This window comes from Antennarius striatus, chromosome 20 (genome assembly GCF_040054535.1).
Source record: "Antennarius striatus isolate MH-2024 chromosome 20, ASM4005453v1, whole genome shotgun sequence".
In the NCBI taxonomy this organism is placed as follows: Eukaryota; Metazoa; Chordata; class Actinopteri; order Lophiiformes; family Antennariidae; genus Antennarius; species Antennarius striatus.
The window spans coordinates 2,299,695-2,326,764 of record NC_090795.1 but is presented as its reverse complement, the minus strand read 5'-3'; the positions used below and the strand labels follow the sequence as shown (position 1 = coordinate 2,326,764).

General features: G+C 47.4%; 1 protein-coding gene across 2 annotated transcripts in view; it reads left to right on the top strand.

Moving 5' to 3' along the window:
• Positions 1 to 3,984: 3,984 nt before the first annotated feature.
• drosha (drosha ribonuclease III) overlaps positions 3,985 to 27,070 on the top strand; it is a 76,005-nt gene continuing 52,919 nt past the window's right edge. Inside the window, exons 1-17 of one of the 2 annotated variants that reach the window (XM_068343772.1) lie at positions 3,985 to 4,146; positions 4,507 to 5,362; positions 5,443 to 5,511; positions 5,689 to 5,959; positions 9,256 to 9,397; positions 9,859 to 10,019; positions 10,117 to 10,197; positions 11,296 to 11,382; positions 11,482 to 11,568; positions 12,824 to 12,895; positions 13,186 to 13,267; positions 14,936 to 15,010; positions 15,746 to 15,915; positions 17,393 to 17,517; positions 19,342 to 19,441; positions 22,895 to 23,002; positions 25,939 to 26,046. In XM_068343772.1, coding sequence (XP_068199873.1) covers positions 4,509 to 5,362; positions 5,443 to 5,511; positions 5,689 to 5,959; positions 9,256 to 9,397; positions 9,859 to 10,019; positions 10,117 to 10,197; positions 11,296 to 11,382; positions 11,482 to 11,568; positions 12,824 to 12,895; positions 13,186 to 13,267; positions 14,936 to 15,010; positions 15,746 to 15,915; positions 17,393 to 17,517; positions 19,342 to 19,441; positions 22,895 to 23,002; positions 25,939 to 26,046 — 2,592 coding nt within the window. In that variant the 5' untranslated portion in view covers positions 3,985 to 4,146; positions 4,507 to 4,508. Of the gene's footprint in view, positions 4,201 to 4,506; positions 5,363 to 5,442; positions 5,512 to 5,688; positions 5,960 to 9,255; positions 9,398 to 9,858; positions 10,020 to 10,116; positions 10,198 to 11,295; positions 11,383 to 11,481; positions 11,569 to 12,823; positions 12,896 to 13,185; positions 13,268 to 14,935; positions 15,011 to 15,745; positions 15,916 to 17,392; positions 17,518 to 19,341; positions 19,442 to 22,894; positions 23,003 to 25,938; positions 26,047 to 27,070 lie in introns of both variants that reach the window. The other variant, XM_068343773.1, reaches the window with a different exon arrangement.

Here is a 27,070-nt window from a genome sequence, read left to right as displayed (position 1 = left end):
TATTGTGTTTAATGCAGCGTATTATAAACATATCTTAAAGTTTTGTATTGAAGGTCATTTTCATAGCATTACCCACAATGCATCACCTGCAGGACTCGCAGTTGCTCTAAAACCTTGACATGTCACCAGGGATTCGTTGCTCATGTTGCAGCCTCTTATACTATGGGTTATTTATGTTCAGTGTGTGTTTAAAGCGGAATTCATCTGTGGTGAAGCAGCATCACGTGAACAGCATCGAGCTGGCATCGCCGAGGATTGTGGTCGAAATAAAATGAGTCGAACAACAACTTAACACTAAAAACGTTTCTGTTGTTGACCCACAGAAAATAAAGAATAAAGCGACTGCATGCCGGCTTTTTTTGACATTTAACTGAATCCTTTCTGGCCGGCCGAGGTAATAACAGGTAATAACAGCTCCTCGGTACTTAAGCTGGGTCCATTAAAGGGAACCGTCTGATCCCTTTATATTTCTGTGAAATTTATTTCACAGAAAGCTTTGATTGAGGTAGGAGAGGGGAGGATGGAGAGAAGATGGAGGAGAGAGAAAAATGAGGAGAGAGAGAGAAAGAAGCTGCGTTGAATTAATCTGGGATTCAAGGAGCCTCATGGTGAAACTTTATTTAAAAAAAGCCATTAAAAATTTACATTTTTAATGGCTTTTTTTTAAACATTTTTAACAGTCTCTCCAAATATAACTGTCAGAATTTCAGCGGACATGCATGAGGTTCCACTCAGAAACCCCACAATCAATCCCAACTCGTCACCTTCCACTCCAACGCTCTCTCCTGAAATCAAAGAATTCTTTCTGTGAAGACGCTCCGGGTTCATTTGCCCTCGGCGCCGCTTTGATTCCCTCAGACTGAGGCGACGAAGAGGAGATCTCTTCAGTTCAATGGAGATTCAGCAATAAAACAGCTCAGAAGTTCACGCCACTAAGAAAGGAGTAGGAGTAATCATTCTATTCCAAAAGAAATCAATCCGTCTTCAGGTTAGCACGGCTTTAATCCAACATTTTCTGAACAAACTTTTCACAATGTCACTTTAATTTACAATAAATCTTTTTTTTCCCCTTTTGCTCCAGTTTCAAAATGATCATGTGATCAAAGGGAACACGCTCCGTTCCTCTTCTTGACTGGCGCAGCTCCACAAACGCACTCGATGAACCTCCGTGGCTCCGGGGGCCCCAGCTGCGCCACGGCAAATGAGCTGACATCGAACGCACTCTTCAGCTGCCGCGCATCAAAAAACCCAACAGGGACAGGGAAATAACATCAAATTTTAAAAAAATAAAATTAAAAATTACATAAGGTGACCTCACAGGTCATGCTTTTCTGTCGTGGTTTCCACGTGAACGCCAACCAGACGCGTTGAAACTCGGCGCTAAGCGTCACCTGGGAGTCCTTTCCCGCCCCATAAGAAGGTACACGTGGCAGATAAATACGAAGTGACTCGACCTGGTGGGCGCATCACTCTTCACTTATCACACAAACAACAAATAACATCATTTCTGGCCCTTTTGAACTGAAATGGATACTAATAAAGTAGAAGTATATTTCATTTTGACGGTCGTCGTGTTGTTCACCGATGTCGTTTCAACGCCGTACAATTATTGAACATATTTTTCTTCAACCTTGACTTTATTACATAACGTAGCTTCATTCTGTGTGAACCGTGATCCGACCTTCCCCCTTCAGAAAACAGTGTTTAATTAAATGTCACATCCATCCGGTCAACGCGTCGCTAAATGTTTGATGATGTTTTCTAAAAGACACAAAAAAAACAACAACAAAGAGCTCATCTGCTGTTTTCAAAGTTCAGTTTGATGGGAAATTCAAATCAGCTGCAGGCGATGTTGGTCCGTTACTTTTCACCTAAGAGACAGGGGGGGAAAGCAGGGAATGTTAATGCTCCTCGAAGCAACTTGAACGGAATGAGAATAGAAGAAGCTTTTACGGTTGATCAGACATGTCCCAAGAAAACCAAGAAGAGTGATGGGCTCTGCCTGTAATTTAAATAAGAGTTATATCTGTAATATCTTTGAATACTGATGTTGGGAATCTGAGGCGGTGAATCAAGAATGACGGATTTGTTCATGGTTTTTGCAGGAATGCTGCTTTAATAGTGGAACCTGATGCATGAACTCCTGTTAAAACCAATGGCTTGAAGTGAAAGTGGATAATAAAGTCATGATAAATCTTTTTTTTTTTGTAGTTTAATTGTGTTTATTTGTAGGTGGGTCTAACTAATCAGTGCAAGGAACTCACTAGATGATTCATGCTGCTTCACAACAACAACAAATATAAATGCAAACCGGTGAAAATTTGCTTTTATCCCGAAGCCGCAGCTGATCGTTAATCAAAAACGTATTTGCAAAAAACAAGATTTTTTGTTAGTCTCTGCATTTCTTTTGTTGCAAGGGAATAATGGAACTAGTGGGTGCAGCCACAGAGAGTTGTTGGAGTTGGAATCCTCACAAGGTTGACTAACGAAACTTTTAAATGTTACCTTGTCGACTACATGGTCAGGATGTTTTTGTTATGTTTGATGAGCAGAAGAACCCATTTTCATTCAAAATACACTTCTTTTGACAAAGTCAAACTCATTACACCATTATTTGAACTTCAATAATCTAAAATCGGGAATACTCCCGCAAAAGTCCGTTTCCCCCTTAACGACCAGCCCCCTTGAGCGTCACATTATAATGGAGAACCAAAAACAGATAGAGATTGGATAGAAGCTCAGTTACGAAACGGCATCAGATTTAAAATGCATGAAATACATGAGTGCTTTCTGACACTCTGCAACAGGTATTAAGTGTTCGGAATGGATTATACGTGTTACCTTGAAGCAAGCGTGGGCTTGTTCACCTTTGCAAAATAATGATTCGCGATGAATAAAAGTTCACAGTAATGTCACAGCGGGGACTATTTTAAATGCTGCAGGGGTCAGAGGTTAACAACCGGGCCTTCAGCTGTGTATTCATATCAACATCCCTTGAGAGGGTCAGATGAACGATGAAGAAATGTAGTAGGTTCACCACTTAGAGATTTTTCAGAAGAGCTCATCTCACAGGTTGGAGGTTAAAATGATACTTTGCTTTATTTAAAATATAATAACACAGTATGGCCTTTGGAAATAGGAGTAGTGTGCATCACCTCTGCTTCATTCATTGGGAAAAAGATGGATGATGTGATGATGAATTAAATCTTGTTTTTTAAGATATGCTGCTCTCTAGTGGACAATTCATGGAAGTACATAAAGCCTCAAAATTAATTTTTGAGCGTGTTTTCACAAAACAACAGGCTGTAATAAACAAGATATGTGTAATTCATAGCTGCCAAAACTATCACAGAGAAATAAAGAGTGTGTACGTTTAAGAATGCAAATGCTTCATCTTTCAGGAATAAATCTTTTCCATTTGTGCGCAACAACATTTTTTTTCCCTTCAAGTGATATGAACTATTTCACATTTGGACCATACTGAAGCAAACAAACGGGAAGATAACGAAGCTCATGATGCTTGATTCTGCTCCACACGTATATATATATATATATATATATATATATATATATATATATATATATATATATATATATATATATATATATATATATATATATATATATATATATATATATATATATATATATATATATATGTATACCTTTTACATAAGGTTCATGTCGTATAAATCATGAGAGAATAGCAGAGGTGTTACAAAGACATAAAAAGTCAAATTAAGGACAACAAATAAACAAAGCAGCGAGTCTACTTTTTACTTGCAGGCGCGTTTAAGTGTTAAAGTTAATTTAATTTCAATTTAACTATTTTAAATCATTAATGAGGGTTTAATTACGCTAATTTCAGAACCGGAACGATGCGCCGGCAAAGTGGCGAACGACACCTTTATGGGATTGGACCGTTGCAGAGCATCCGAACGATTCGATTGGTCCATCCGTGTTCCCCTCTCTAATGGTTCCGACTGGAAACACTGTTCCTCGTTCGACATAACGGCGAAGCTACAAACTCCCCATTCTTTTATGCAGCTACGTTGAATAAATAACTGTTATAAATACAAAAATATATATAAAAGGTCGCGAAGACGGAATATAACGCTTCTATGGTCGTGTTTCTTATTTTTTAAGGTAATTTCTTTCACACGTAGCCTCGTTGCTTCGTGCTAACAGATCGGCTAACAGGTAACCGAGCCTCCATAGAGCTGCTGCTGTGAGCTCCGACATAAAGGATGTTTTCACTGACTAAACAGTAACCACATTATCATCTGACGGTTTTAATTCAAAACCAAGTCCAGATATCTTTCTAGATGTGTTTGGAAAACGGCCTCTTGTTTTTAACGGTAGCTAATGATGCTCACATGAGCGACGCGGGCGTGAACTCGGATGTTATTTTCATCCCGGTGTCTCGTTCATGTGGGTATCAGTAAAAGCTATACTATATTTAAAAAATATAGAATATAATTATATTTATTATCTTTTTGTCCGCAGTCATGTCTTTCCATCCAGATCGGGGGGGTCTCAGGCCAGGCATGTCCCCGGGCCCCCACGGCTCCCATCAGAATTACCGACCCACCAACCTCAGGCCGCCGCCCCCCCAGCCTCCCGTCCCCCAGTACCACTACGATCCCCAGACTCCTTCCGGTTCCAGCTACCATGGTAACAGCGGCTACATGCCCCCACATTCGGATTTCATGCACTACCCTCCGCCGGCGCCGTCCCAGACACCCGGGTCTCTGAACCAGTGCCCGGTGCGCCCCCCCTTCCCCAAGCCTCCTGGTCGGCAGGGCTTCCCTGAACCCCCTCCCAACTTTCCACCTCCTCCTCTTCCCAGCTCCGCAGGCGGCCCCGCACCGGGGCCCCAGGTGTCCTCTCAGAACGCCTACCATCCTTACATGATGCCTCCCGTGCCCCCGCCGCCGCTCCCACACCCACCCATGCCTCCCCCCATGGCGTCCCAATCGATGAGCTACCACGCTCCGTACTCCATGAACTACCCCCACCCTCCTCATCCTCCTTTCCCTCCTCCGACCTTCAACCCCGGCTACACTCAGAGCCCCAGCGCCTTCAAACCGGACCTCAGCTTCAGACACGGGGGGCAGTACAAGTACGAGAAGCCCATGGAGGGCAGGAGGTCTCCGGAAAGGGGTTATCGCCACGACGACCACAGGCAGAAGGGCTACGGCTACGGTAGCCACGGCGATAAACATAAAATGGAATTTCCCGGAGAGAGGAAGGACTGCGGGAGGAGTCCGGACAGACGTGTCAGACCGGAGGGGGGGCGCTACAGGTTGGAGTACGACAGAGGCCGGAGTCCACCGAGACACAGGAGCCGAGATCGCAGCCGGTAACAGAACAGAAGCACTGGGGGGGGGGGGTTTATTCCACTTTATGTGATGACTTTTTATTTTTCCTATTTTTCCACAGGGAGCGACATCGCTACAGAGAAAGCCGGAGATCCCAGTCGCCCGACAGGCACAGAAAGAGACCTCGGAGGTACGTTTAGGTGTATTTAGAGGGTTTTCAGGTCAGTTTAGGTCAGACATCTCTCCATTATTGTTCCTTGTGTTGTTTCAACCTGTTGCGAAAGCAGCAAGTCAGGATGTTTGGGTCACATGTCGTCCAACTCAACCTCCGTATCGACTCGTTTGTTTCTTGTCTGCGGTTTGGCAGTCGCTCGTCCAGCAGAGACAGGAAACGCGGCCGCTGGGAGGAGGAGAGAGACCGGAGGTCGGAGAGCACCTCCGGCCCCGGCAGGGATCGCCCCCACTCGTCCGCCAGGAGCAGAGACGCCGAGGACGCCTTCGCCGACAGAGAGAGGGAACGCGAGCGGGAGAAGGAGAAGGGGGATGACGAGAAGGAGGAAGAGGAGCTGCTGAAACCGGCGTGGATCCGCTGCACACACGCCGAGAACTACTACTCCAACGACCCCATGGACCAAGTGGTACTGCCGTCCTCTTTCACTCCATCCTCTCCAGTGGAGAATGCTTTTAAAGCCTGTCGTTTAGCGGCAGGCCGTCCAAAAATTCTCCACGACAACACATGCACACACAAATCGTTTCCTGCGCTCTTAGAGGGTTTTCTGAAGGGTCACGATGTTCTGGATCGCAGCGATTCCCTTTGCTGCTCAGAAAAGACGACCTTTTAAAGGGAGCAGCCTCTGAAAATTTGTTGTCAGCGAGCAAATTCTTCTTCTTCTTTCCCTTTCGGCTTTTCCCTTCAGGGGTCGCCATAGTGAGTCAGTGTCCACCATCTAACCCTGTCTTCTGCATCCTCTCTTCTCTCACACCAACTACCTTCATGTCCTCTTTCACTACATCCATAAACCTCCTCTTTGGTCTTCCTCTAGGCCTCCTGCCTGGCAGTTCAGAACTCAGCATCCTTCTACCAATATATTCACTATCTCTCCTCTGGACATGTCCAAACCATCTCAGTCTGGCCTCTCTGACTTTATCTCCTAACCTCTAACATGTGCTGTCCCTCTGATGTACTCATTCCTGATCCTATCCTTCCTGGTCACTCCCAGAGAGAACCTCAGCATCTTCATCTCTGCTACCTCCAGCTCTGCCTCCTGTCTTTTCCTCAGTGACACTGTCTCTAGACCAAACAACATCGCTGGTCTCACCACAGTTTTGTAAACCTTTCCTTTCATTTTAGCTGAAACTCTTCTATCACACATCACACCTGACACTTTCCTCCACCCGTTCCATCCTGCCTGTACACGCTTCTTCACCTCTTTTCCACACTCTCCATTGCTCTGGACTGTTGACCCTAAGTACTTCAAATCCTCCACCTTCTTGATCTCTTCTCCCTGTAGCCTCACTCTTCCACTTGGGTCCCTCTCATTCACACACATGTACTCTGTCTTACTGCGGCTAACCTTCATTCCTCTCCTTTCCAGGACAAACCTCCACCTCTCTAGCTTCTCCTCCACCTGTTCCCTGCTCTCACTACAGATCACAATGTCATCTGCAAACATCATAGTCCATGGAGATTCCTGTCTAACCTCGTCTGTCAGCCTGTCCATCACCATAGCGAACAAGAAGGAGCTCACACAGTTCCTCTCTGGGCACCCTGTCATCAGCTTTCTCCAGATCTACAAAAACACAATGCAGCTCCCTCTGCCCTTCTCTGTACTTCTCTATCAACATCCTCAAAGCAAATACTGCATCTGTAGTACTCTTTTTTTGGCATGAAACCATACTGCTGCTCACAAATGTTCACTTCTGCCCTTAGTCTAGGTTCCACTACTCTCTCCCATAACTTCATTGTATGGCTCATCAGCTTTATTCCTCTGTAGTTGCCACAACTCTGCACATCTCCCTTGTTCTTAAAAATGGGCACCAGCACACTTCTCCATTCCTCAGGCATCTTCTCACTATGTAAGATCCTGTTGAACAACCCAGTCAGAAACTCTACTGCCACCTCTCCTAGACACTTCCATACCTCTACAGGTATATCATCAGGACCGACTGCCTTTCCACTCGTCATCCTCTTCAATGTCCTCCTCACTTCATCCTGACTAATCTTTGCTACTTCCTGGTCCACAACAGTCACCTCTTCTAGTCTTTGTTCTCTCTCATTTTCCACGTTCATCAACTCTTCAAAGTACTCTTCCCATCTTCCCATCACACTACTGGCACCTGTCAATAGACTTCCATCCCTATCCTTAATCACCCTAACCTGCTACACGTCCTTCCCATCTCTGTCTCTCTGTCTTGCTAACCGGTATAGATCAGTCTCTCCCTCCTTACTGTCCAACCTAGCATACAAGTCATCATAAGCTTCTTGTTTGGCCTTTGCTACCTCTACCTTCACCTTACGCTGCATCTCCCTGTACTCCTGTCTACTCTCCTCAGTCCTCTCAGTGTCCCACTTCTTCTTAGCTAACCTCTTTCTCTGTATACACTCCTGTACCTCCTCATTCCACCACCAAGTCTCCTTATCTACTTTCCTTCCAGATGACACACCAAGTACTCTCCTACCTGTCTCCCTGATCACATTAGCTGTAGTTGTCCAGTCATCTGGAAGCACTTCCTGACCACCCAAAGCCTGTCTTAACTCCTTCCTAAAAGTCATGCAACACTCTTCCTTTTTCAGCTTCCACCATTTCGTCTTCTGCTCTGCCTTTGCCCTCTTCATCTTCCTCACCACCAGAGTCATCCTACACACCACCATCCTATGCTGTTTGGCTACACTCTCACCTACCACTACTTTGCAGTCACTGATCTCTTTCAGGTTACACCGTCTACACAAGATGTAGTCTACCTGTGTGCTCCTACCGCCACTCTTATAGGTCACTCTATGTTCCTGCCTCTTCTGGAAGAAAGTATTCACTACAGCCATTTCCATCCTTTATGCAAAGTCAACTACCATCTGTCCTTCTGCATTCCTCTCCTGGATACCAAATCTTCCCATCACATCCTCATCACCTCTGTTTCCTGCACCAACATGTCCATTGAAGTCTGCTCCAATGACAACTCTCTCACTTCTAGGTATGCTCTGCATCACTTCATCAAGGTCCGACCAGAATTTCTCCTTCTCCTCCAGCTCACATCCTACCTGTGGAGCATACCCACTAACAACATTGAACATCACACCTTCTATTTCTAGCTTCAGACTCATCACTCTATCTGACACTCTTTTTACCTCCAGGACATTCCTAACAAACTCCTCCTTCAAGATAACTCCTCCTCCATTTCTCTTCCCATCTACACCATGATAGAACAACTTGAACCCTGCTCCTAAACTTCTAGCCTTGCTACCTTTCCACCTGGTCTCCTGGACACACAGTATGTCTACCTTCCTTCTCTGCATCATATCAACCAACTCTCTACCTTTTCCTGTCATAGTTCCAACATTCAACGTCCCTACTCTCAGTCTTATACTCTTGGAGTTCCTCTTCTCTCTCTTCCTACGAACACACTTTCCTCCTCTCCTTCTTCGACCAACAGTAATCCAATTTCCACCGGCGCCCTGTAGGTCAACAGCACCGATGGCGGTCGTTGTTAACCCGGGCCTCGACCGATCCGGTATGGAAGTCATAGGTTTGATTCGCATCTTTGATTTGGCAAAAGTTTTACGCCGGATGCCCTTCCTGACGCAACCCTCTGTATTTATCCGGGCTTGGGACCGGCACAATAAGACACTGGCTGGTGTCCTCTTGCGGCTACATTGTTAGCAAGCAAATTATGAAGTAAAAACCAAAACCAAAGTTTGGTTTCCATCCTATAATTTCAGGGCGATTCCACCGTGGTGGGGACCAGTAAGCTGCGGGATCTCTATGAGCGCTTTGAGGAGGAGCTGGTGAAGAGACAGGAGCGAGCCAAGGCCGCCCGACCCAAATGGGACCCGCCCAAAACCAAACTGGACGAGGATCCGGGTAAGAAGAGACTGAGAGTCTCTGCTGCGTGCCGATCTGGAGCGGCGTTTCAGAACGAGGCAAAGATTAAGTTCTGCATCGGTGATGTTGTCAGCTTGTCTCCTCCTGCGCCCCCACTGCATAAATCTCATTCAGGCAGATCTAAACCGCTAAATATGTTGATCTCAGGCACCAAAAACACCGATAAGAATCAAGAGACTTCTTTGGGAGAGCTGGGGGTAATGAAGATGACACCAGCAGCAGATGTCAGCAGAGTGCTGCTTGTTTTTGTCTCTAAAGCATTTAAGCCTGGATTTAATTAGAGAAGTAAAGAACTGAGACGGAGGCAGCGGCCCGACGACGCCTCGCAGGAGGGAACTCGGATCCTCCGGCGGCGCCGTTTTTCTCTGATTCGCGTATCTTGTCTTCATCCAGAACGACTTCTGGTATTTAAAGACTTTTTTTTAAAATTGGGGTTCCAGGCGACAGCAGCAGCGACTCAGACTGCGAGTCAGAGGCGGAGGGAAGCACCTGCTCCAGCAGCTCTGACTCGGAGGTGTTCGACGTCATCGCCGAGATCAAGAGGAAGAAGGCGCACCCCGACCGGCTGCACGACGAGCTGTGGTACAACGACCCGGGACAGGTGGGTCAGACCGGATCGGGATTGTGCAGCGGTGCACTTTTCAGCATGGCTGCGCTTTAAACGGCGTGTCTGATTTACGTATTTCCCCTCTGCCCAGATGAACGATGGGCCGCTGTGTAAATGCAGCGCCAAGGCCAGACGCACTGGGATCCGCCACAGCATCTACCCGGGGGAGCAGGTACGACACGCCGCCAATAAATCATCCTCTGGTAACCTTGAACAAAGAGGCAAGGGCAAGATTTCTGCACAATCTAAATAAATTACCTTCAGAGCGACCATTTCCTTTGTTCTGAAGGGACAGCAAGAGGCGTTCAAGTGTTGTAGGAAAAGCTAGTCTTCGTTTTAGCTCCCTTTTTCTTTTTGGGTTTCTGTTGCATCTGCTGTTAGTGAGCAACCACGACGCTTTCGTATTTCCATCCCAAGCTGTGGTTCCTGTAAACGTTCCTCTAGGGCTGATTGGTTACTTCAGGTCACATGACAGGAAGCATAGGCAGCTTTCAGTTTCACGTACAGTGCGCTTTCACGCTTTTCGCGCATCAACGCTCGCGACTTCACCTCATCACAGATTTTTAGTAGGGAGTCATGTGATACCGTACGAGCTGAAGTTTAAATATAAAACCTGAAAAGACCTTGAAAGCTGTAAAACAACAACTTTTCTTCAGTTTTTATTAGAGGTTGAACTTCATGTTTCAGGAGAACCGGAGGCTGAACCGTCATGTGTTTTTACCGATAGAGATCAACGAAGGTCACGGATTCTTTTTAACGATTGCGCGACTTTCAGTGAAGTTAATTAACACCAGCCCGCGGATGAACGCCGTTGAACACCGCTGAGGTCGCCCCCCTCCCGGCCGTTCCTCTCTCTCTTTTTGCGAGCATTGTAACCGTCACGTGAAGGACGTTTTTAAAAATCTATCCGGGGCCGAACAAAGAGGTTCTCGCTCTCTCGCGCAACTCGATTAGTCGGCTAATTGCTCGTCGTTTCCAAATGAGTTTTTACTTCTTCTTTTTTTTTCTTTTAATGGCCTTAGACACAGAAAACTCCACTAAATTAAGATTTTTGTTTTTCCTGAAATCTTATTAACGTTTAGATTCCGCAAAAAAAAAAAAAAAGTTCCTCTGCGCAGCGGCGATAACCGTCAACTGAAGTTGGCATTCGAGTGTGTGTGTGTGTGTGTGTGGATTTATGGGAATGCTAATTAACTCTTAAGTCCTTAAGCAAACAGAGAAAAGAGGAAACGACAGTTTGTGATGTCACGTCTGCTTTTTCTGTTTCCAGTCGGTGAAGAAGTGTCGCGCCATGAACAACAACGCCGGGAAGCTGTTCCACTACAGGATCACCGTGTCCCCGCCCACCAACTTCCTGGTACGACTTTTGCTCCTTCCGTCCAGCGGGGGACACACACACACACTCGCATGCTTTTGGCTGCCGCGAGTAACGCCTGTCGCTCTCTGTTTGTTTCAGACCGACAGGCCGACGGTGATCGAGTACGACGACCACGAGTATCTGTTCGAAGGCTTCTCCCTGTTCTCCCACATGCCGCTCACCAACGTAAGGAAACCGGCGGCGTGAAATCCTGCAAACGAGGATTAATTCAAAGCGAAATCTTGTGTTTATATCCAGAAATAAAAGGAAGGCAGCTGGAGCTGATGTAATAAAAATATCCTCTTTTTTTAATATCTGCCGTGTCGGTCCGGTCCTGCTTCTCCGCCCACGTCTGCTTTTATAACCTCCCTATTGACCGCCACTCTGGCGAGGAGGATCTCCTTCCTCCTCCTCCTCCTCCTCCTCCTCGTCCTCCTCCCACGCGGCGGTTCAGTCAACGCGTAATCCAGCCTTTGAGCGAGGAAGCCCTCCTCCTCCCATTATTCACCTCCCCTTAAAAAAATGATCTCAAAAAAGCAGCTCTTTGCTTCCCGATTCGTTTTCTTGTTGTTTTTTTTTTGTTTGTCTCGCTCCTCGAGCTGCGCCGACCTTGTCACGAGGAGGTCACGACATTAGAGGAGCCTGTTCTTCTTCCTGAAGCCATTTTTAACCCAAAAAAGGAGGTTTTAAAAAGGGGATGAGGATCGATCGGGAAGAGGGGGGGGCGAGGGGCCACCAGAACTCTTCATGAAAGGAAAAAAAAACATCAATACGTGTGTGTGTGTGTGTGTGTGTGTGTGTGTGTGTGTCCGCATGCGCCTAGCATGTTTGAATAATAAACCCACCGGTCAATATCTGTCTGGCTTGAAAAAGAGCCGCGAGGATTAGAAGCGTGATTTGAACTGGATAATTTAAGCGGCCCCCCGTGTTAAAAGCCGCCGGTAAATGTTACGCAGTGGCGTAGGGGGGTGGGGGGTAGGATTAGAAACCTGGGAGCGTGATCATATTACCCCCCCCCCCTGCTAGTTAGCTGCAAGGATGGGCAAGAATAAACGTGTCTCCTGGGTTAATCTCTTAAAATGGACCTCTGGCACTCTGACAACAAAGACCGTGTAACCGCCGAGATTAAACACCGAAGAGGGGGCTTATCTATTTAGTGTGATTTCAGTTCATTTGCGTGTGTGTGTGTGTGTGTGTGTAGAAGATGTCATGTTTTTCTTTCTTTTTTTAAATTGACCAAAGGTTTCTGGTGTTATAAACTTCTCCGCCTGTCACCATGTGATTCCCGCCACGCTCGCCGCCGCCTCCTGGTGGACGACGGCGATCGGGCTTTTTAATGAGTTTCCTTGAGAAGCTGTAACCTCCACCTGACGCCGCGCTAATGAGCCGCGGCACTTCGCCTTTTTCTTCTCCTTCTCATCCCTCCTTTCAACACCCACAGATTCCGTTGTGCCGAGTGATCCGCTTCAACATAGATTACACCATTCACTTCATCGAGGAGATGACGCCGGAGGTGGGTAAAAACCCCCGCTTTATCTCGCCGTTTTGTTTCCAATCTCAAACGGTTTGGAGGTCTGAACTCCTCCACACACACCTGGGCGAGCCGAGGTGCTAATCCTTCCAGGAGAGGCTCTTTGTGACCCGTAGAGGTCGATGATTACCTCGATAAGGTGGCTTATGTGACAAAGTTAGAGAAGTGGATTTACTTATCGGTCGTATCTCCGTTAAGACGCTCTTTGTAGCGGCGTTGTTTTTTTTTTTCTGGAGTCTGTTTGCTCCTGACGCTGTGCTTCCTGTCTCTAGAACTACTGCGTCCGCGGCCTGGAGCTCTTCGCCTCCTACCTGTTCCAGGACATTCTGGAGCTGTACGACTGGAACCTGACAGGTAGGACCTCAACCCGACCCCTAACCTCAACCCGACCCCTAACCTCAACCCCGAACCCAAACTCTAAACCCAAACCCAAACTGTAACCTTAACCCAAACCATAAACTTAACTCCTAATCCTAACTCTAACCCTTACCCTAATCCTAACTCTAAACCTAGCCCTAACTCAAATTGTTACTCTAACCCAAACCGAACCATAACCTTACTGTTACTCTAACCCGACCCCTAACCTTAACCCCTGACCCAAACTCTAACCCAACCCTGATTCTAACTCTATATAACTCTGGTCTGAACCCTAACCGAAACCTAATCCTAACTCTAATCCGAACCCAAAACCTAACTCTAACCTTTATCCTAACCCGTACCCTAATCCTAACTATAAATCTAACTCTTAATCATTACTCCCACCTGAACTCTAACTCTAACCCAACCCAGAACCAATCTAATCTAAACCTGACCCAAACCTTAACTTTAACCCCTAACCCTAACTTTAACCTGAACCTTGACCCTAGCTCTAATCTGAACCCAAACCCTAACTCTAACTCTAATTCCTACTCTCACCCAAACCCTAACCCTGACCCTTAACCCCAACCCACACAGAACCAGTAGGAGTCTGGGAGCAGAGAGAACACAGCCGCTGGAGGAAAGTCTCACGTGTGGCAGGAAGGATTAAATCTATGATAAATACATTCACACATAAACAACATGGGGTGTGCCCCATTTAAGATGTTGACCTTTCAAAATAAAATACAGTTGTTTGTCTCGGTTTTGACATTTGTTACATTCGTCTACATTAATTGTCAAGTTCATGGCACAAATGTGTCGCAAGTGTGTAAGAATGAAGGAACAGACAGACAAGGATCAATTAATAAAATCAATCTGATTATAGCTGCTTATTATCTGTTTATATCCTAACCTGCTAAACTACAGGGAGCAGCGGTGGATCAATATTCCACCGCTCTGATACGTTCCTCCTCTTCTTCCTTTCTCTTTCCTCATCTCTTGTTTGTGTTTTACTTTTTATTTTCTGCTTCAGAAGACAAATCTTTTCAGTCGTTGCGTGGACTCGGCCTACATTTCTCTCAAAACATCGTCAGAGTTTGATTTAAAAAAAACTGTCCGCTCGCGTCAGATCGCTGCGATTCCGGTCGGAAGAACCAATCAGAGACGTCCTGCCGTGGAGCGGGGGGAAACACGGGAGACCTTTTTGTGCGCCGCCGGACGCTTTTCTAATCTTAAGCCTTCGGCTGCGGTTTGTTCTCCCTGTAAACCAGGACAATCTTTATTGTGTTTGCACTCGTCTCCCTATGAGGTGATGCGAGAGAAATCATATTAGGTGCAATATTGTTCCCTCTGACGCTCAGTAATATCTTGTAGTGTGATGCATCATTATTTCACCTCTTGTAGAATATAGATTCTACACCTCGGGGAGGTGACATTTCTCCTCCTGTTAGTCAGTTTTATATCAGTTCCAAATCCTGTGAGCTTAAATAAAAATAAATATCCTTCTTTGTTTTCCCTCTTCACGCAGTCACAGATAAGGTTTAAGACAGAGAGGGCACGCTGGAATTGATTAATGGTGATGAAACTGTCAGGCGACATGATTGTGAAGTCTTTTCTTTGCTCCGTCTAACAACAAAACTTCTTTCCCCCCATTTTTTCCTCCAGGTCCTGAGTTTGACAACGAAGCATCCGGGTGCCCGAAATTCCATTTCATGCCACGTTTTGTCCGATTCTTACCCGGTAAGACTCTTAAAAGACCGAAACGGAACATCCGTTAATCTCTCTCTGGTGCTGTTTTGTCTCCCTCTGGTGGTCAGCGGCGGAACAGCACTCACATGGAAAACATGCAAATAAACATGGGGGGCTGCACTTCTGCCACTGATGTTCCATCAAACATTCCGGCGTGTGTTCATATCTGTGCTGCTTTAGATCGACTTGCACACGCCGGAGCTTGCTGTGCAGTTCCTGTTTCGGCCACATGATGATGCTGTCGCGCCGCGATCCCCGCAGCCGTCTTTATTTGACAGTCGCGCCAACCTACCTTCAACTTCAACTTCTCTCGCAGATTTCACAATTTAGTCCTCTGCAAACACTCATCTGCCTGTTTTACAAAGCCTCTCAAAATAAATAAAAAAAAATAAAATAAAATAAAATCCGGTCCTTTTTGGAATGTTTCTGATGCGAGGAGAGAAAGACGGGGCGTCACGGCGAGGGCGTCACGATGCTGTTTAGTTACTGTGCGGGTTTATGCATTTTGTTGTTCTCTACCAGCGTGGGGAGGGCCTTAGATTTGTTACACATCAATCCGTGGAAACGCTCATAAATGGAAGTCAATCAATTTTATTTTAGATGAGTCCATTAAAGTGGATCTTATTGAGTGGCGCACGCCTGCTAGAACAAACCCGTAACTCCCTGGTGGGCGCCGTACTTTTGTGGTGTTACTCAGTCGTTACTTACATTTCCCTCTTTCCTCAGACGGGGGGAAGGAGGTGCTGTCCATGCACCAGGTGCTGCTCTACCTGCTGCGCAGCAGCAAACCTCTGGTCCCCGAGGAGGAGATCGCCGACATGCTGCAGTGGGAGGAGCTGGAGTGGCAGAAATACGCCGAGGAGTGCAAGGGCATGATCGTCACCAACCCGGGCATGGTGAGGAACAAAACGGGGGCAGGTTGGCGGCCTCGTCTGCCTTTTTTCCAAGGGTAGCCTCCCCTGGAAAGCCAGACGCTCCAGGAATAAGCCCAGCCCACATGTTAGCCCATGACACCGGCAGCCTCACCTATTACCCCCCCCCCCCAAGGACAGTCGGCTGTCATCAGCGTAGATTTAACGTCACCATGGAGTTGCTTAACCTTCCTGTCTGGCCCGTATTTTACAGTAATTGTGTTTTGGTAAAGGTGAAGATGTCATCGGGAGCTAAAAGGTTGCATAATAACAGCAGATATGATTGTGTAACCTTTGCTGGGGGGGGTAGGGTGGGGGGTTTGAGTTATTGAGTTAGCTGCTCTTACTGGCAGGACTGAATTGTTGCTGTCAGGGGTATCCAGGTAGGTGGGTATATCACACCCCCCAACCCCCACCATCATCCAGGCTTGTCAACCGCAGCCTGTTAAAAAGGTCAGGCACGGAGGCGTGACGAGTGAAACGGCGCCACCTGGAGGGATCGTCCGTCCTCCTCATTGGATTATTTTTTTGGTGGAGGTGTTAAATTTTTATTTTTAAATGGAGTTTGAATTCAGACTCGTTCCCTGAGTCGAATTCGTGTCATTTGAAATCTTTTGTTTTAATTACCTGCTTATTATTTATTATTTATTAATTATATTAATTATATTATATTATTAGTTATATTTATTATATTATATTTAATGTGTATTTTTTTTATTATATTTATTTTATATTTATATTTATTAATCATCTTAATTTCCCTTCGGGGATCAGAACATACAAAATAAAATAAAAATTTAAGATTTTTGAGAACAGATGTCGCGTGTGGGTGGAAGAGTTTGTTATTATTGGTTTTTAAATGGATTAAATGTTTCTTATGGTGGGAAGAAACCGACCAATCCAGGCAGGTTTGGAGGTAACGCAGCTCTGAGTCGTTGGGGAAGCTTGAAATAGGTCAAGGTCACCGATGCAGGCTGAACAACTGGGGTGGGGGGGGTTGGATTCTAAACGGGCCGATCGGACGCGGTTACGTCCGCCTTAAAGGTCGTCTGGCGACCCCCCCACCCCCCTTCAGCCTCTAAATCTGAGTCTGTATGCCGGCTGCGTGGAGCCCGGCGCCGCTAACGTCAAGGTGAGCGCGAGCCTCCGGCCATCTGTCGTGCCGCTCATCACGCCCGGCGATGCGGCTTCCTTCCTCTGATCCTCCGCAGCGTCTGACAGGCTAGCTGTGATTCATGGGGGTGGGGGGTGGGGGGTGAAACGGCGGCGGACGTGTTGCCTGTCAGCCTGCCCGATACGAGTGTCAGAAAGTTAGCCCGCCATCCCCCCGACAGCGTGTTAAGCTCCGAGCCGGAGCTGTTATTGCATCCCTGACAGATGACCCTCATGTATGGGATTATTTATCACATATGGGATTATTTATAACGCGTACCAGCTGAACGACGTTTGTTTGTTTCCGTAGAAACCGAGTTCGGTGCGGATCGACCAGCTGGACAGGGAGCAGTTCAACGCGGACGTCATCACCTTCCCCATCATCGTTCACTTCGGGATCCGGCCTGCGCAGCTCAGCTACGCCGGAGACCCCCAGTAAGATCACACACACACACACACGCTGGCGGTGCACGCCAGGGGGCGCTCTCCTGGGACGGCGAGACGTAGGATTTTTGTTTCCGACCTGAATCCGCGTCTTCTTTCGCCGCATCCAGGAAGCAAACAAAAGTGTGATCATTAGGAAAACCATTTAGGCAGAACCAGTTTGCTTATTCTTCCCCGACTAATGTCCCCCCTTCTCCCCCCGCCGTTACGTTTTAGCCGCCTGTCCGCCGAGCTCCTTTCATCCCTCCTCGCACCCGCCCCCCCACCCCGCTGCCATTTTCAAACTTCTCAAAGCGACAGACGACAAATTTATGGATAGACTGGGACATCATTAGCCCACGCAGAAACGAGTCGTAAGAGACCAGCGGAAAGGATTTCCCGCCGCCGCCGCCGCTAATGATGCGTGTAGCGAGGGCAGGAGTCGCTGTTGATTTCGGCGGCGGCGGATATTAACATCACGAGACCCGAGAAGCCGCGGCGGCAGCTTCTTCGTCTTCCCGTCATGCAGGCCCGCGCCGGACGCGAGATTTACAACGACGACGCGGCAGATTTTAAGAGGCGGTAACCTCGTCCGGCAAGGTCATGATGAGGCGGCGGAAAGTTTGACCTCATATTTTCCAGATATTTAGTAGATTTGTCGCCTGCGTGGGAGGAAAGAAGAGTCACGAGAGTGATCGCTAAGCAGCCAGCACCCAAAATAAAAGCATAAAGAAATGAGAAAGTAAGGAAGGAAGGAAAAATAAGTAAACAAGTAAATAAGTAAATAAATAATTAAAAATTAAATAAATAGAAGCTAGTGCCTGTGATTTTGTGACTCCGCCCATCTCGCTTCCCGGGGGGCCGAACATCCCATAGTGAACGAGCGCCATCGGTAATGGTTCTGTCATGTTTCAACGAATCCATTACGGAACATTTACGTTACGGATAGCAGTCTGAATTCCCCTCAACCCCCCCCCCAACCAAAAAAAAATAAACTAAAAGAAGGCAGCCATTACTGTTAGCGCCTGTAAACCAGTGGGGGGGAGGGGGGGTCCAGATGTCCGTGAAAGAGCTCAAGGCAGGAGGCGGCGGCGGCGTATGCTAACGGCGAGGGCGTCTACGACGCTACGCCGAGAGCTCGCGGTGGATCTGAGGAAAGGTCATCGCGGCGGATTGGGGACGAACGGAGGTGGAGGGGGGGGGGGCGGGGGGGCTCCCAGGGTGGACAGACTCGATCTCTCTTCCCGTCTGACTCTCTTATTCTTCTTCTTCGCCTTTGGAGGTGGCGGTGAGCCGATTAAAGCTCTACAATTCTTCTATTCCTCATAACACCCCCCCTCTCCATTCCATCCTTTCTCCCACCCCCCACTTCGAACCCCCACCACCTTAGCCCTCTATCCCACCAGTCATAATTGAATAACTGTGGGTAATGAGGAGAAAGTCTCCTGAATGGGAGCAGAACGGTCACACCCGGACCCTCAGCGCATCAATCAAGAGCTCTGATTGAAAAGAGAGAGAAATGGGGGGGGGGTTGTGGTTAAGGGGGGGGTTAGGTGGATAGCATGGTGGCTACATGTCACCTTGCCGCTAACACCCCGCCTCTTTTCAGATGCAAATGAGAGCAAAGAAGACAATGAGGGTTTTATGGGAAAAAAAGGGAGGAAGGAGGTTGAGGTCTTGGATTTGGAGTCGTGTGTCACCTCCCCCCCATCTTACGACACATATATACAGTTGATGCCACTGCCCCCCCCCACACACACACACAACCGGTTGATCGTGTTTAACATCAGACCAGCTGCAGATGAAATATCGACTCCTTTTCTTTCCTCTCTGCAGGTACCAGAAGCTGTGGAAGAGCTACGTGAAACTACGCCACCTGCTGGCCAACAGCCCCAAGGTCAAACAGCTGGACAAGCAGAAGCTGACCCAGAGAGAGGTGGGTCGAGGAGGAAGGCCCCCCTACCCTCAAAGAAACAACATTATTTTTTTTCTTTGTTTTTAGCAATTTTTGTCCAACAACACTTCACTTGCATGCATTTAATCTTTTGCACACATAAATATTAGAATTTTTTGCACGCAGGGCTTCACTTTAAACCCACGACTGATCTCATATATGATAATTGATTTTGTCTGATGCTAACCTCACCTCGGCTAAGTCGTCAAATTGTCCCTGACAAACATCAGCTGATAACTATTCACCACACCTTCGACCGAATAGCTCCGAGGAATTAGCCTCATTTTTTAATTTTCCTTCGGTACACATTCAGTCGTTTCCATCATCTCTCTCGGCCTTTGCCTGGCGCGGATTGCCTCATCCATAACTATTTCCCCCCCCCCACCTCCCCATCCATGTTTCCACATCCTCCCTTCTCGTTTAGCGTCGCATTTATCAGCACTTTAGAGCTTTTTTTTTTTTTTGTCTTCAGGTATCAACACTTTTTATTTAACTTTGTTGCATAATTTAGATGAATTTACAGCTCGGAATGAGACGGCAGTTATTTCGCGTTGAAGGTCAAACCACCACCAGGGACGGGGTGGTGGTGGTGGTGGTGGTGGGGGGGGGGGGTGAAAAGGTTTAGGTTTGGTGAATAATGGCCTCGCCTTCGCTGGGATTTTTCTCACATTTTCGTTCTTGTGACCTGAACTTAGCTGCAGCCGCCACGTCTCTAAACTTTTCCTCCTGAACTAGTTTTCCTTCTGCGAGAGGCGAGTGAATGTTCCAGAACGGACCCCCCCCCTGAGTCGGTGTGTTTGATGCACTCTGAACCAATAATGAGCAAAAGAACTCCGAGCTCAATTAGCTCCTCTCTCAGGTAGCTCTGTAGCTCTGGCAAAGCTTTTCTGGCTAACAGGCGCTGACAATCCTGCTGTCAGCCTCCGCCAGAGCAATTAGTGAACCCAAACACATGCGCTCACACACACAGACGTTGACCACGTCAGTGCCCCCCCCCCTCCTATGGTGTCGTCTCTGCTTATCCGATGCCTGAGGGGAAGACTGGAACTTCCTGTGTGAACGTTCCTCTGGTAAAACACTGAACATCTGTTCCTCCTGCGTTTTCTACCCGGTAAGAATCGCCCTGTCAGAGGCGTTCGCGGCCCCGCGCCGCGTTCCTCCTGCTGCGTCGACTCCCCCAGGGCCCCGGTGAGACCAGGGAGGACCAGAGGTGTGCGTCTTTGCACAACTGGCCTTCACACTTCAGCACCCGTTTCCAAATCTCACATGGAAAGTGTGCAGGGGTTGCATCTTCTTCCTTTGTGTGTGTGTGTGTGTGTGTGTGTGTGTGTGTGTGTGTGTGTGTGTGTGTGTGTGTCACAATGAGCGACATGCTGTACGCTCTGACAGTGTGTGTTTCCAGGCAAGTGTTGTCGATTTTAATGGACGGGACTGTCCGAAAAAAAAAACCAAAAACTTTTTGCGTCAATAATTTGAAAATAAAACGACTTTCTTGAAATGGTCTATTAGTATTAAAGTCTCTAAAACATGACAAAGAAATACAGACGCAAATGACCTTATTATATCTTTAAATTCTTTTTACTATTATAATTTTTAATCAGCATGCAGCGCTGAGCCGGTGCTTTGCTGGGTTTTTCTCAGTCGTTTCCAGACTAGAGTTTCTCTCAGGATCCTCGTCCCGCTGCAAAAGTTTTTTTTTTTTTAAACCAGAGCTTTTATTTACAGGTTTAGCAAAAAGATGCTACAAGGAAAAAATACTTGTTAAAAGAATTTGATCCAATTGAAACCACAAACAGTCATTTTCTATTTTTAGAGCTCTGTGAGTCATGAGGAACTGATGTGAGTGTGAGACTGGAACAAGACGGTAGTTTGTCTCCTTATTGGGATGGGATGTGGGCAAAATGTTGCTTAATGTGGTCAACATTAATATTAATGAGGCAACGCTGCACAGGTGTCTCAAGTTGTTGGGATTGTTCAGACAGGAAGCTCGGTCTGATAGACAGGAAGTCCCACAGGAGCAGTTAAATCAATGGAAAGTCCTTTTCTCTCCAAATGCATCCAAACTGGTAAAAATAGTAGAAATATAAGATCTGTTCTAAGAACGACAAAATATTAAGACTTCACAAGTTTTATTTCTTCGCTGAATGCACACCTGCATTCCATGGATTCAGCTTTTCCACCAGGAAAAATCAGGAAATGATGGAAAAATCTGAGGATTCGATGGATATCTGTGGAGTTTTCAGGACATCCGTGTAACAATCCCGTTCCTGGGCCGCCTACTTCACTCTGGGGAGAGACAACTTTGGATAACCTGCTGAGAAAGAGCTCAGAGTGCAAGTAAACAACAGCCCACGTGCGACAGATGTGCACCTCTCTCTTTCCTCCCCGCGGTGGGGGGGGGGGGGCTTCCAGACGGGAGTCTTTTGACCTCTGACCTCCGCCTGAACCGGAACAGAGGACGCCGCTGTCAGCAGAGAGCCCGGCGATCATCGGGAGTGAAACGGGCCGTGACTTGTTTTGTCTGACCAGCAGAAAGTTATCCCGCCCGCCCCTGTGTCCTAATTATTTACTGATGTACTTTTGTCCACTCCGTGACCCCGTAGAGGGAACGCCTCGCATAATAAACTATTTACATCTCATTCGCACTTTGCATCTGATTGCTGCTCTCCATATATGGTTGTTTTGTGTGTGTGTGTGTGTGTGTGTGTGTGTTTGGGCGTGGGCGAGCGTTGTTCACTTTGATGCACAGTTCAAAGTAGGATGTCATTATTTATTCATGCCTTTGTTGTTCTTATTTCCTCTGCGAGTCAAATCTTTTCTCCCCGCCGTTCCATTTTTCGGCGGAATCGCGTCACAACTTAAGACGCAAAATGTCGATGGCGTTCGACTCGGTTCCGAGCCGACACCGTTTAGGAGGTGCGTTCTGTCAACACGTCCTGAGACGTCTGTTATGTTGTGGGACCCTGGTGTCTTTGAGCGCCCCCACCCTCCCCCCTCTGGGTTTTCCAGTTCTTTTCTGTGCGGATGACATGATGCTGTTTGTGTGTGTCCGTAATGATTCCTCCTGCCGATGGAGGCACCTGCAGGGTCTGGAGCATCGGTCCTAATGGGCAGACGGGTGCCTCGACTCTTGGTACAGGGAATAAACCCCCACCCCACCCCCCCGACACTGTCCACCACCATGCCGGCTCATTGTAGTCCCACCATTAGCTCGGACAGCCAGAAACTGTCAGCTCCCCTGATCCTCCTTCCTCGCTGTATGTGTGTCACGGCCTGCACAGCTTTCACTTTATTGCATGTGCCAGCCTGTCTGTCAGGGAGGGGGTGGGTGGTGGTGGTGGTGGTGGTGGGGGGAGCGAAGGCAGGGGTGGGGGAACTGTCCCCGATGGCGGCGCTCCAACCCGATCAATAATTGACTGGTTGGTTGTTCGGCAGGAAGCTCTTCAGAAGATCCGTCAGAAGAACACCATGCGCCGCGAGGTGACGGTGGAGCTCAGCAGCCAGGGCTTCTGGAAGACCGGCATCCGCTCCGACGTGTGTCAGGTAACACACACACACACACACACGCACACACACACACACACACACAAACAAAAACCTCTCATATGTGGCCTCCCATCTCCCTAAAGAAATAAAAAGCACAAACTAGTTCGTTAGTGGAACTTTAGATGTGAACTTGTTTCATTTCATCAGAGCGTCGGCATCTTTTATGCATCTTGCTGTCTGGATCAGTGACTCCAGTCTCTGGAACCCCCCCCCCCCCAATGAGGGTGTGGTTGGTCCCAGCTTGGAGCGCAGAGACGCTCTGAGACCTGCAGCGGACTTAGAACTGAAGTTGGGGACATAAAACGTCCTCAGAACCAAACTGAAGATGGACAAACATCAACCTCAGAGCTCCAACCAGAGCCAACCTGGACCTGGACCTGAACCTGAGACCAGCAGCGAGGGTGCCCCCAGCTGCCCTGGGGAGCGGGGCATTTAACCATGAAGTATATCTGGAGAGAACGAACCGGATGTGGGCTAATAGGGGTCATCCAGTTATTTCATCAGCGTCGCCGTGGAAACCAGGACGACAGATCCCAAAGTTTGCTTCGTTAAAACCGCCGTCGCCTCCATTCTGAAGCTAAGCTAACACCCGCATTGGCAAGACGGGCAACAGGGGGCGACGTAGGAACTCACCTTTACCCTGATTTACCCCAGTTGAGGTAAATGTCCACAATTTATCCTCATTATCGGACCCCCTCCTGTCAAGATTCGTTCTTACGACGGAACCACACGCGATGAATGAATTCCGCAATAGAGCGACAAACTATCTTATTATTTACTATAATTTAAACGTTTATGAACTGATATTTTTCTGCATCACAAAACGTTCGGGTGTGTTTTATGTAATCGTTTTTTTCTTTCTACACTATTTCCAATATTTTTTTGCCCGTTTCTATAATAATTGGCGTCGGTGTTTCACATCATGGTCTCTGATCGCTGCTTCCCCATCTTTTCTACGCGAAGCAAAGGATCTCCAACAATCCGATGCTCTCGGCTCACACTTGGAGAGGAATGACAGAAAACTTCTAGCCCCGGCAAAAAAAACAAAAAAAAAAACCCCAGACCTCTTCTTCCAGGAAAAAGGTCTCGCAAAAGAAGGATCCTATCCATAATTGCTGCCCAATTATATTTGCTTCAAGCTGTACTGCTACAACTAATTGGTTCATGAATAATTTTCAAGTTCGGAATGGCGGCGGTACACTCTGCACTTTATCAAGTGACGAGAGACGAGACAGATGAGAGAGTTAAAAAATGAAAAAAAAAAGAACTGACCCGTCGATTCTTGATTCTGCAAACAGTCGCTCTGTGGAGGAATAATAGCAAACCCACTCGGTTTTCTGTTATCGCCAAGGCCGGTTTCCGCTCTGGCATCAGGGGATCAGGGTCCTCATTGGGAGTCTTTTGAGGGAATGCAATTTATTTATTTGTGAATGTTTATGTTGCGTTTTTGTTTTGGGTTTTTTTTAATTTATTTTTTTGAGATTCCTGGCCTTGGCTTCCTGGCCCCTTTTTTTTTTTTTTTTTTTGCGTTCTTGTGTGAAAAGCCTCTCAAGTCAGATGCAAACATCTCAAGCTGAAAGCATTGCTTTTTTTTATTTGTCCAACCAGAGTGGGAATAAGTTTGAATGTGGGTTTTTATTCAAGTGCAGAAATGCACTATTATGGTCACTATTTACATTTATCTCCTGCTTGATGCATCGCGTGAAGAATCCGGGGAACGCAGAAATATTTACAGGAAATTGCTGAAAACACAAATTGAATCTCTCTTTAGAAAGTTGTTATCCTAAGATTTGCCATCAAAATGCCGCAATTCTGAGTATGAGAACTATTTCTTTTGTTTTGTTTTTAAATGCATTAAATACCAACAACTGACGGCGGTCTCTCATTGGCTGGTTTCGTTCAGCTCAGCAACATCTGGACCAATCGCAGCTGGAGGTCCCTTTAAATGAGGTTCTAAAAACTGTGGGCCTTCCAGGTCTTACAAAACAATATGAGGGTTAAATCGATGTATGTGTGTGGGGGGGGGGGCAACAATGTAATGGTTCCTCAAGTCTATGAAGGCCATTTATTTCATCTTTGTAATATTTAAGTGGGGGTAGAAATAGTTCCAAAGGGACGGCGTCCGTGTCACCAAATTACAAATCTACCACCTTTTAATTGCTTCAGTATCAACTCTAACAACCCCCCCCCCACACACACACACACACATCACCCCCACACACATATAGCCCTTCACCCTGGCAGTCATCAGAACAAGTCAGGGAGCTGTAGACACGACCGGGGGGGGGGGGGGGGGCTTGCTTCTTTTTAATTGGCTGCTTAACAAGGCCTGGGGAGCGTGTCGCCGCGGCCCACCGTGACGCCCCCCACCACCACCACCGGGGGGCGACATGGCAGCCCCCCCTCCCCCAGCCAGTAGCACTAATTAAAACATGCAAGGCCTCCCTCTCTCCTAGCGGTGGTGGGGGGTTAATGTGCGTACACCAGCACTCAAACTTTAGATTTCTTTATATATATTCCAGTATCGGGGGGGTGGGGGGGTCTGTAAGTGTGTCTACACATCAGAATGGACATCGATCGGACGGTCCCGTCCAGCTGTGACCCCCCCCCCCTCTTTCTGTCATTTCCTCTCACCGTGCAGCGACGGGGCTTTTGATTATTTCATCTCTGTGTTGCCGAGCAGCACTTAATAAATAATGACCGGCTGATTGATTCCTCCCCCCACCCTGTTCCCTTCCATCAACCGCCCCCCCCCCCTGTGTCTTTCTCACAAATCTCATCATCGCACTTTCTCTCCAAAAAATTCGCTCCTCGTCACGATTCCTATTCTCTATTCCTGCTCGTTTCTCTTTATTTTATTTTATTCATCACCTCGTCTCTTTGCCCCCCTTTTTTAACCCGATCCTCTCTGCCCCCCCCCCCCCCCAATACAGCACGCCATGATGCTGCCTGTCCTTACCCATCACATCCGGTACCACCAGTGTCTGATGCATCTGGACAAACTCATCGGATACGTCTTCAAGGAACGCTGCCTCCTGCAGGTAAGACGCTGTCATTACAGCCGCCGAATAACAGCCGCTGCTCATCTCCGAGCCTCCTGGACCAGACTGCGTCATTCAAAGGCCAACTAAAATATTAGATGGGGGGGGGGGGTCTGCGAAAGCCCTGATGTACTTTCAGGTACAGATTAATAAAAGTAAGCATTTTTTATGGGGTCTTCTTGCGCGCAGAGATCCATTCAGGCAGCTCTGGCCTCATTATTGTGGCCGCTGCAGTTCTGCAGGGATAATTTAGGTGGAAACAGGGTCTGAGGAGTCAGCCCAGGTAACCAACACACACCTGCTGAGCGGCCCGGGTCTGCTGTGAGCCGCGCTGACAGTCGACAGGACAAACAACAGCCTCCTCCGTAATGCCAGCTCTCCCCCTGTCAGGGACCTGCAGCCTCAAGCTGCGTGCTCACACACACACACACACACACACACACACACACACACACACACACACACACACACACACACACACACACACACACACACACACACACACACACACACACACACACACACACACACACACACACACACACACACACACACACACACACACACACACACAGCTGCCTCCAGCAATATTGAAGAGCTGTCATAACCTGATACATTAGAAATCAATGTTGTTGTAGCCTATTCATAGTAATAGAGGGGAAGGATGCATTAAGATTCGCTCAAGGCTGTGTGTGTGTGTGTGTGTGTGTGTGTGTGTGTGTGTGTGTGTGTGTGTGTGTGTGTGTGTGTGTGTGTCCTCCAGTCGTGTCTCTATGTCTCTATGTGAGAATTTCCACGTATCGATCAGCGATGGGCCGGTTTTATTTGTGTGTTTGTCGTTTTGCGTTACGATAACCTGTCATTACCAGAGCTAAAAAAGGAAACGCCGGATCAGCTGTGAGGTCAACCGGGGCAGCTGATTGGTCGATCGAGGAGGAGACGTCCGTTGGAGCTCGACAGCTCCAGTTGATGCTAATCGGGGGTTGTTGTTTTTTTCCCATTCATTTCTTTTCATGCGTTTTTA